The sequence below is a fragment of the Mesitornis unicolor genome, unplaced genomic scaffold, assembly GCF_000695765.1.
Source record: "Mesitornis unicolor isolate BGI_N332 unplaced genomic scaffold, ASM69576v1 scaffold38683, whole genome shotgun sequence".
Classification (NCBI taxonomy): Eukaryota; Metazoa; Chordata; class Aves; order Mesitornithiformes; family Mesitornithidae; genus Mesitornis; species Mesitornis unicolor.
This window is the reverse complement of record NW_010173338.1, coordinates 27,158-38,379: the sequence shown is the minus strand read 5'-3', so window position 1 is coordinate 38,379 and position 11,222 is coordinate 27,158. Positions and strand designations below refer to the sequence as shown.

The 11,222-nt window shown below is 43.0% G+C and overlaps 1 protein-coding gene across 1 annotated transcript; it reads right to left on the bottom strand.

Moving 5' to 3' along the window:
• Positions 1-465: 465 nt before the first annotated feature.
• Positions 466-3,411, bottom strand: POP4 (processing of precursor 4, ribonuclease P/MRP subunit (S. cerevisiae)). Its single transcript, XM_010180704.1, has 6 exons — positions 3,365-3,411; positions 2,776-2,999; positions 2,086-2,163; positions 1,808-1,869; positions 1,357-1,458; positions 466-845 (listed from the first exon to the last, which is right to left on the bottom strand). Exons 2-6 carry the CDS (start codon positions 2,943-2,945, stop codon positions 709-711), a joined length of 549 nt encoding a protein of 182 aa, XP_010179006.1. The 5' UTR covers positions 2,946-2,999; positions 3,365-3,411; the 3' UTR covers positions 466-708.
• Positions 3,412-11,222: the final 7,811 nt, after the last annotated feature.

The window sequence follows — 11,222 nt, the reverse complement described above, 5'->3', positions numbered from 1 at the left end:
CATCTATGAACTTCTAGCTTCAAGTGCTTCCCTCTTCTGTCATGTTGTGTTCCTTGCACTCCAGCAGGACAATATATATTTACTGATATAGACATATCTGACTTAGTCTTAAAGTAGTATGTTGGTAAGCAAACAGCCTGCAGGGTGCATTACATGTTCAGTATGTTTATATTTTCACACATATACCTATTATCTGCAGCTATTAACCACAGGGAGGGAGATACTCAAGGTAAAAACTATCCGTTGAAACAACTCGCATATGTTTGCACCAGGCAGTGATGCTGATGTTGGCCCAAGAACAATGATTATAAAAGAGCAGTTGTCATCACCTGTAGTCTCATTATGAGCAGATAAAGCCCAATTTATACAGGAGGCAACAGTAACGTTTATCACAGAGTTACAAGATATAATTTTCATTGAGCAAATTTATTATTATAAATTGAAACAGCAGTCAAGTAATCAATGCTAATCATGTAAGTTTACTAAAAGCCAGAATGTTATATATAAATAACAAAACAGATACAATACAACTCCAACAGTGTGAGAGACTGCTTTAAAAACAACAGATACTAGTCATTCTTCAGTAAGAAGAAATGCTTTAGAAATATTTCACATAGCTATTTCATTTTTAATCTGCCAGAAAACCTGGTCTTTACACTGCAGGAAATCAGCAGGTATTTCTATTAATACTTCTGATTTTCCATGAAATCATAGGTCAATAGTTCCTTTCAACTTGAACTTCTTTGCAGATCGCTCACTTGCTCTAAGCTGGAACTTGCTTCCATAGATGTAGGAAATGAATCCATCGATTTCCAAGCTAAATACATTGTTGAGTTTGGGAACAACTGCAAATGCAAAAGAAAAGAAGTTAACAAAAGTGGACTAATGTTAATCCCTGTTATGAAAATACACTGACATACCAGGGGATATTATTTGCACACAGACTTGAAGTTTGCCACATTTCAAGGTTTTCACGCTTCAGCAGGTTTTTCAGCAGGAGAAGAAAAGTAACCAAAACTTGTAAATTTTTAACTGGAATTACTAAAGTTAGTCCTCTTTCAGGAGCATGCAGTTAAGAATTGCAGAGAACATCTAATGTGAATCAGACAAATAAGCCATGTGCATAATCATGTTGGGTTAATTGGAAATTATTTTTTTAATTGCTCATTTCTAATGAGATAGCCTGATATCTTACCAAAAAACTGTTATGTGGTCAGTAAAGACACTGATGTCTTGCCACTCTATGCAAAAAAACTGAAAGCACTGATATAAAACAATGTACTTGGAGATGTAAGATAAATAGTGTGTTTAAGAAATTCCTGATTATTCAAGTTGTGAAAAAACTGCTTTATATACCTTTTAACTTGTCCTCTTTAGTGATAATTTTGAAGACATGTTTAAATTCCTGTAGAATGATTCCTGTTATCCCAACATAAGAGGGGCACTTTGATTTTGTGACTGAAAGAACAGAAATACGTCTGCATTAAAAAAATTCAGATTCAGGCAGTTTATTTGGTCTTCTACAGTTGCCTCATGATTTTAAAAACTGGTTCGCATTATTCTGAAATAATGTAATTAAAGTAATCACTGGTAAAACTGGCAGTTAATCTTTGCAACTAACACCACCATTTTCAAGAGTGGTTGAAAAGTAATCAGCATTGGTAAGCAGAGAAACACATCAATATATGAGCTCAACTAGGCGGTTTTAGAGTTAATGATACTGGAAGGAATTTAAAAATAAGCACCTGAAATACAGAAGTGTCTACTGAACTTCAGATGATTTTGTAAAAGAAAACAAACAGAATACCTGTAACAATAGCTCCATGGAGATCAGCTTTTAGCAGTTTGCCCTGAATCATATGTGGTTGCCTTGAAGAAGGGGGTGGGATCAGAGAAGAGGGAAAGAAAGTTATATGGAAAGTTAGGTTTACAAAATATGACCATGACTATTGAAATCATGGCCAAAGCTTACAGAAAGAGTACGTATCCTTATCGAGTAACCATGATTTTTCAAGCAGTAACTCACTAAACCTAGAATTATCTACTAAATCAAAACCACACTAATTTAAAACTATCTCAACTTACGTATCTGGTTTAAGTCCATGACACAGGTCTCTGATGTACTGTTTCCAGAGTTCGTGTAGTGGTAGAAAGATTGCGTATCTGCAGTAAAAACACAAAGCATTATACAAGAACTTCATTATCAAAAAATCTATTGGTTGATTACTCAAATAATCCATATTTACAACAGAGTTAAGACTAGCATTTATAAGCATTGTAATCTGCTCTCATAACTTAACCTATGAGGTAACCTACTCCAAGGAGCAGGCTTGCCTTTATCGAAAAGCACAAACTAAGCGTGCTGCTCTCATCAGCCCAAAATGAGATGTGTTTTAGAGGACCAGGCTATCTATGACATAAGAGATTCCTACTCTTTTACCCCACTTACTTCATGTTAGTAACAGCAGGGGCTGTATTCAACATGCATTCATTTGAGGAACCCGATGCATGGTTTGACCCTCTAGTCACAGGCAGTCTAACTTTAAACACTTGTATCAGAGGCGATTGTTTGATTTTTTTGTCACATGTAGGTATACAAAAGGGAAGAGAAACAGTAACAAACAGAAGTAAATTTTCCAATTCTTTCAACAAACAGTCTCAGACTGACTTAGATACTACTGATGGGTTAGTAGCCACGTCTATGTGGTGCTGCTTTTACATACTGTCGATGTACCTCCCACTTTTGCTACACAAAGGAAACGCTTGAGCTCTTACCTTTGCTGTTCAGGTTCAATTTCAAAAAGACGCATTTCCCGTCTTTGCTTGGCAGTGAAACCTTTTGTTTTCTTCCTCTTTTGCTTTGTCTTTTTTTTGGAATAATGCTCAAGAACTACAGCTTTCTGAGTTAATATATCCTGGATAGCTTCATCTTTCATTTTGGGCATACTGCGCTTCAGGAAGGCATTTACAAACGCTTTGGCCTCTTCTGATCCTTGAGGCTAAAAATATTTTAAAAGATACTTTAAAATATTAAATTTTAATTAAATTAAGAACTTGCTGCTGAGTAGTTTTATGAATACTAACAGTAATTGCACAGAACTAATAGTAACTGGAGATGCTGACAAGCTGCAGCCTGATGCATCCAGGGCGGCATGCAGGCGGCCCGCAGCCCACAGGTCTCGCAGTTTAACGGGAGGCATTGCCCGTTCTGCGTTGTCTGACACGGCGCGTACCACGGAAACCAGTGCTGGCTCCCACGGGAACAAACCCACACCGCGTCCTTCGGTTCCTAGCGGGGTTTTGTAAGAATAGAGCTAGAGTCGCCAACTCCCGACAACAGCGCTCCGTGCAAGAGGCGCGGTACCTGGAGGCGCAGCTCCTCCGTCTCCTCGGGCGGCAGGCGGCGATACAGCTCCCCTGCAAAGCAGAGTGGGCCAGGGCGTCAGGCGGGGCCGCAGCGGCCCCGGCTCCCCTCGCCCAGCGGTTCTCGCTGTCCATCGCTCACCCTCCATCGCGGCGATCGCCGGTGCTTCCGGCGCAGGTGATGACGACAGCGGAGGCGACGTGCGCCTGCGCAGAGAGCTGGCTGCCAGATCTGGCCGCAAGGGGCCTGTGCCTGGCGGCCTCTTAAGCAGGAGGGCTGTGAGTCGCGTCTTCGTGTTGGGGGATGCTGCAGGAAATCATTAGCACACGTGTTTTTTCTTTCCTCTGTAATAATTATGTGCTAAAATCTCTCACGGTAGTTCCCGGAGTGTGTAAAGCTTGCAGGGCTTCTCGGAGATGCCAGAGCCCGGTGCAGGGCCGTGATGGTGGCGGTGCGTGGCCGGTGAGGATGGAGCTCTGGTCCTGGGCGCTGTTTTAACTCGGGGTGAAAGAAACCCACTCCAAACTAACCTGCACACAAGTCACGTACCCAGCTTACCAGCCTTGGCTCCTTGTGAGCGCTGTGGGCACGTAGGCTGCTGTCGGCAGTGCAGGAGAGCCTGGGTAAGGGGGAGCCCAGCCCTCTCCCTCATAAATCACAAACTGCTGGACTGAGGTTTAGAGGGAAGCCATTGCTACAATCACAATACAATGAAAAGAACTTACGTTGCTTAACACAACCATGAGGTTCTCCAAAGGGGGAAGCTGTGACCAGGGTAGATTGTTAGATTAGCCATTTAGATTAAGCTAGATAGAGACCATTTAATATCTTTAACTTCTCTTAGGTGTCTGAACAGTCGAGTTACTATTATTACACAAGTCACAGGTTTATTTCAGCAGAGATCAGGATGGAAAATTAACACTATTTCTAGCCAAAGAAACAGTCTTACAAAATGAAATCTGATTATTATTTATCGCTTTTACACTAAAAAATTCTCTGACTTGGGAAACTATGTTGAGCGCTGGATATTTCAGTTCATGGGGAAATCTCTTAAAGAAAAGTATTGTCATCATACCTTCTGTAATGCAGGCCACCATCTCCAGTCATCCACCGCTTCAGTATGATCATGTACACCTGGAGCAGACAAGTCTGTGGTTTGAGTATTGATTTGGTAGTGTCCTTCCCATAGTAACAGCCTTGCTTTAGACTCTGGATACTCATGACGAGCAGCCTGGGCATGTCAGCCCTCACTTCTCCCTTATCCTGCAGTTGCTCCCCCCAAGGATGCCGGGACACCCATTTCCATTTTTCCATGTCGCAGCCCCCCTCACTTTCCACCTTTTGTTGCTTCATTTGTTCTGCAGATCTTCCCTGCCCAGGATGTACAAATGCAGTGTTGCAGCCAGCCCCTGCCCAAGCTCCCCAGGCCATGAGCAGGCACAGTTCTTCCCATCTCGCTTCTCTTGGTAGGAGACAGTTTCTTTGTTAGTCCCAACCTGTCCTTCAAGGCCTCTCCAGCCATTGCAGGTACCTGGCTCTTGCATGCTCCCGTTCAGCTGTTCCCAGTAGCTAACCGTGTCAAATGCTACTGTACCATGCCTGTATGCACATACCCAGCAACATGAGAGCTTTATTTAAAATCCATCTCCATGTTTCTAGCAATCAAGGCCAAAAAATCAGGAGGATGCTACTCATTGTGGGATTTACCTCCTCTGGTATGTTGCTGCCTCTCTCCTCCTGGGATAAGACAGTGCCTTACTCACGATACAGCACAGAGGCACTTTGAAACCAGAGTAGCTAATTCCTTTTCCTTGCCAGCCTAGTCCCAACTCAGGCTGCTCTCTGCTCAGATATGATGGTTCTCGAAATACAGAAGTCGTTTGTATTCTTGTCACGAGGGGATACTGGCTTAGCACATAATTAAGCATTGCTTTGTAAAGGATACTTAGGGAGCAAGTTATTGAGACAAGGTGTAGGAAACACGATGATTTTGTTGGGCGCTGCTGTGAAGCACAAAGGCACTAAAGGGATCCCTAACAGGGAACGAAATTGTAGATCCCTTTGTGTGTAAAGAAAAAAGGGCTGGTCTCTGCAGAGCATTAAGCACCAGTAGGTTTGTATCACAGACCCCTTGGCAGTTAAGTGCATTGCCACAGCAAGCAGATCTCTTGGCTTTACAAAGCATGGACTCCTTGAGTTGTCATTGCTACTAAGAAAAGATCAATTTTCATGAATGGAGTACAAGGATAAGTGCTATGGGTCTTTAGGGCCATATGAGTGCTCCTTCACTGGATTTATGCTGCAACTCCTAGGGCACTTCAGGGATTAATAGTCAAATCAGTGTTGGCGGTGCCGGTGTTGTAAATCCAATGATCCAGGCTAAACTAGTGCCTGGGGAAGCCAGTCTCTTCCAACAGCTCTACATCTTCATTTCTCAACTTATCTTCAGATATAATGTCTGAAGGAGTGAGATCAGCGCGTTACTGTGTGTCCCAGCAAGAAGTCTCCATGTCAGGAGTCAAGACTCCCATCAAATAAACATGAAAAAGAACAGACGATGAAGCTGAGAAACCAGACAATAGGCAAAGGCAGTTTGTAGATAGGAAGGAAAGAGAAGGCTCAGATAAATGAGGAAAGATGGCTAAAATGTGAATATAAAATAAAGTGGAAAAATGCAAACAAAATAATGATAACACATATTTCCAAATGTGTGGCACCAGTCACTATGCCTGGCTTAGTGTCTTAGTCTTTTGAAGCTTTTTACTTCAAGTAAATCACCTTGGAATAGGTTTATAGTGATATAAACCCCTAATATATATTATTAATACCAAGTTACAGGTGCCAACACTGACATTTCTTATTCTATTAAATCTATGTATGGCTTTATTTATTGCTTTCTAAAAAGAATAATTAAAAATCCCTGTGCAAAACCCCAACATCGAGGCAATCTAACGGTGTGCACTAGGGGGCCATATAGCCGTTCCTGTAGGTACCACTGAATTACAGTGACAGGAAAAACCGTGTGCGGGCTAGGCCAGGTAACAGCAGTGTCCTGGGGAAAGCTGAGTGGATGTGGGAGACATTATTGGAAGAGTTTCATCCTGAAAGTCTCAGAAAGCTAAAACTTGAGATGCAGAGTGAACAAAGACGGTAATTAAAGATAGTGTATGTCACAAACATAGAAGAGCAGTGTTTTTTTAAAAAAGAGAGTAATTCTGAACTGAAGCAAGAGATGAGCAGAAGTACGTGAAGTTAACTGCTGTGTCTAAAAAGTGACAGGGCTATAATCACTGTTATACTTTTGCTGATTGTCATTGATACAAGAAACAAATACCGTAATTCTCTAGAAGGACTGTCTCAGCAAGCATTTGAGCTATCAGGGTCAATATAGTTTATTCCTCTTGGCTAAATTGTATTAGCTGCTGAATTTGGTCCCTGAGGACACCTGTACTGTTGAAAACAATTTCCATTTAAAACCCTCTGATGTGACTACCCAAATATCAAGCTGCTACAACAATTTCCATCCCCTTTCCCAGGGCTGTGTGGAAGCAGCGTGCATCCAGCCTTTACATGTCCCATGGCTGTCCCATCACCTCCTGCTCCCGTCTCACTGTCCCTCTGTGCCACCTTCCCCTCTTCTTGCTGATATCTTCTTTTGGCCCCTTGGGGAGCACAGAATCACTCCCTGCCAGCATTTTTAGGGCGCCCTTGGCTGACTGTGCCCTGCGTACCCGGCTTTCTCCTGGCTCAGGCTGTGCCACGTGCAGTGTGTGTCCAGGGATTTGGTATTCATGATTCCCTGGAAAAAAGAGTCTAGGAAAGGGTGGTGTCTGGGGGGGTGGCAGTGGGCAAGCAGGGTGAGAACTGCCCTTCAGCCGGGTGAGCAGACAGTATTTGATACCAGTAGCCTCAATTTTCAGTTCATGTCGGTGTAGGTTTGCTAGAGGAAAGTTTGTAAGTTTTGTGTGTGGAAGCCCAAACTCTTGCTTTAGGGGCTTGTTTGACCAATTTTAGATGGCTGTGGCTGGTTAATGAGTGTCATCTTTTGAGGTACCCTGTATCCCTCAGATGTTTCTTTTCCATGTATTTTTCTGTGAGTTTTTCTGCTTTATCAGCTCAACTTTAACTCATGGATTAGGATGAGATGTGTTTCCCTGTCCTCTCCCCAGCTAACAAACTATTCTTTCCAGCTGAAGGTTCATTACTTCCTTACAATCCTGGCTCCTTGCCATCTCAAATTGTAGCTACCACTTCAGGGTAAATAAAAAAGGCTGGCTTTTCTGTGTGTGAAGAAAATAAGAAAGTGCTTGGAAATATATTCCAAATGTATCTTGGTGGCACAGAAATCAGAAGGGAAATAGTAATCCCAAAATGTTTTAAGAAAACTTCAATTATTTAAAAGCGGGGTTTTAAAATGAAAACAAAGACCCAAGAGACTTTTCTGTAGGCTGCAGGAGCTGCCGTGCCACAGCTCTCAGCAGAGGGCAGCCCGAGACCAGGGCCTGGGCCCAGCTGTCGATGGGCACCTGCCAGCCCCAGGATTTTGCCTGCGATTGGCTGTGAATTTTCTGTGCATCTTGCTATGTGTTGTTATAAAAAAAAACTTTAAAAACTGTTTCCTCTTTGGGAAGAAATTTGCCTGTTTGCAGCTTTTTTTAGCATACAGGACTCCAGGTCTCTCATATACCACCTCTTCTGCATCACAGTAAAATTATCAGTGGAAAGAGGATTTTGAAGGAATTGAATTTCACCACAAGTAAAGGAGACCACTTTTAAAAACAGTACTATGTTCTCATATCAAAATAAGAAGCTATAGCCTTCTTAAAATATTAAAAACATGAGTGACCCTAGAATACCTGGATATAACTACTGCAAACTAGAACTGCCTAGCCCTGCCTTGCAGAGCAAAACTAAAAAAGCAACACTTGCTCCCCAAAACAGTAATGAGGGGTCAGTAAGTTGAGGATTTGGCAGCTGATGCTTGGTTTCTCTGCATGCTGAGATCACATATGATCCAAACACACATCAGGATGACAGACACCACTTCAGCTCCTGAACAGCTTGTATTTACTAATTAATACCAGCATTCTGCATTCCCGTATTATTCCATGATAGTCTGTCTTACAGTCATTACATATGCTGTACTTTGAGTCTCATTTAAATCCTGTTGAATATTTTATTTTAAAACATAATTAACATTGGCCTGTATGCGATAGGGATGTGTGATGCAAAATGAGTATTAAAACCGATAGATGATAAAGCAGTAATAGTCATCAGAGTTACAGCAGATTGAACAATTTAACATATTTCATTTGGTTTTGGTTAAGCTACATAAAATTCATGTAATTCATTACCATTTTAAAAAGACTATAAATAAAAAAGTTTTGGGCTCAAAAATCAATTATGTTAGATTTTAATCCAGAAATATTTAGACTTCTTTTCTAGAAAAGTGTTGTCAAATTTGGCAAGCCTGTGTGACATGGTCTGGTTGTCTTGGCTTGGCACTTTACCCATGGTAAGTTTTGGCCTAAAATAATGTTACTACGTAGTGCATGTTACTATTTGTAATAGAGTGCAATAGAAAAAGCTTTGTGCTGCAGTGCTGTGGCTGCTGCAGTATTTGTGCACCCCCATCAGCCAGGGCGCTTCCTCTGGTTACCTCCAAACCTCCTGGCACTGCCAGGCCACCCCCACGCTCAAGGAACGCACGCAGTGAGCTCTTGAACATAAACACGAGTTTTACATATGCTGTGTGCGACTCAGCCTCAGGGTGCTGGAGTGAGACCAAGCAGTTTTTATTTGGTCTAAGGTGAAAGGAAGGAAGAGGCACTTTTCACATAAGGCTTATGTTAAATGAATTTATGTCCTACTGAAGCATCTTTTGCTTCGTTTTCCAGAAAGTGCTCAAGTGCTAACTGTGTGGTCAGCACCCGGGCAGAGGGCAACCCTCCAGCACAGGGGCTGCTCCTGCCGCCCTGACCCACGAAGGAGCGGGAGGCTCCAGCCGTGTGGGGCAGTGTCTGCAATGCAGCCGCCTCCTGCACAGCTCCGTGCCAGCAGGTGCTTCCTGCCAAGCTGCCTGTGTGCCTGGAGCTGGGAACTGGGATGAAATCCCAAGGAAGTTGAAAAGGTTCATTAATTAAACAGATACAAATTTCTCATTTTCCCTCTGTAATGAGGCGCCTTTCTCAAAGGCATCGCTATCAGCAGGCCCCTGTTCCTGCCAGACACTTTCCAAGTAACACAATGAGGCTGTCAGGAGTCAACCACTATTTTCAATAAAATGAGTCAGCTTGTGCACCTCCAAAGGGAGATGTTGCTGAGGCACACACAGGGAGGCCTCATCTGCCCATGCACTGCGTAGCTTCAGACCCCACTGTTTGGAATGTGTCTGTCACATCAAGGTAGCTCAGGAGAGTCCTGCCCATGGGATGTGTGTCTCCACAAATTCAGGTAGCACGACCCAAAGAAAAATAAGTGAGAAGTATTTGTCTGTTGAAACTGTGCTCAATGAGCCCCGTGATGTCCCTTTTGCTGCAGTCAGCACCTGCACTGAGCTACTGCCTGAGGTGGTAAGAGAAAATAGCTGCTGTACCCAGCTGTGTACAGTGCATGTAGTCACACAGGTTACGTACAGCCCCTGACACTGCTGTGACTGTGTTGGGAATGCATGTAGGCAGCGGGTTTGGTTTGGTTTGGTTTGGTTTAATGTCCTTCGTGTATACATTAGCTTTTTATCAACTAGTTATAGAGGCACTGGTGACAATATAAAGTGTGGCCCAAACCATCAAGAGGAATTCAGGCAGATCGCTCTCACTGGGCTGCCATGGAGGGTGCTGAGCCATGTGCTCAGGAGCCTCTTCAGCATTGCCACCTGATGTTCTCATACATAGGAGGATGAAAGGTAGTCACAGCATCCCAGGGCTTTGGCACTTGCTACAGACAAGGTCGTTACAAGCAGTGGGCAGCTGCTTGCACACAGCTGGCAGTGAGTCTTTCAGCTCCCGATCTGAAATCTGATTTCTTCTGAACTGCCGGTATGCAGTGGGGCAGGGAGGGGGTTAATGCTGCAGGATTGCTTTGATAATTGGAAGAAAAAAAAAGAAAAGCCCATCCAAAGCCAACAAAAAAAAATCCCAGTTTGAGGTCAGTGCTCTAGTAAGTGCCTTTTAAAGAAACAATAACCTGCTGCAATAGAAAATATTTTGTCCATCTCTTCAGTAGAAATCTGATAAACCATGGAGAAAGGCAGGTGTCCAAGGAGATAAAAATAATAAATGCGGCTGCAGTTCTGGATTGAGCGAGTCTGTCAGGCTGGTAATTAAATGAAAGCCCGTCTCAGGAAATGCTGGAAGCTAATAGCTATACATGGAGATGCCAATTTATTTGCTTCAGCAATATATGTTAATTTTAGCATGAAATTAATGTATACATTTTGCAGTGGGACAAACTGATGGGGATGCGAGGGGGGTGAGCTTTCATCCTACCAGTGATTATTTCAGGTGGTAGAGATGATTAAGCACCTTCTTTAAAACAGAAAAGTAGGTGACAATGGAAGAGAGAAAATGTTTAAGCAGATCCTTTAAACAGAATTAACTAATCATAGACTTACAACTGACCTGAACCACATTTGCAGACAGCTGCCAGGGGATCCTTTGCTTTGCCACAGCTCAGTGAGTACAGAGCCCCAGTTAGCAAATAGCTTGAGCTTGAGTCACTCTGTGCTGGTGTGGTTTAAAAGGATTTCTAAGAGTTACGTGAGTGTGAAATGAGGAGTGCTGCAGTGGCAGTCGCACCTACAGGAAGAACAGCCGTTATGTGAGACTACAGTAAGCCCCAGCGTGCTCTGGTAGGTGCA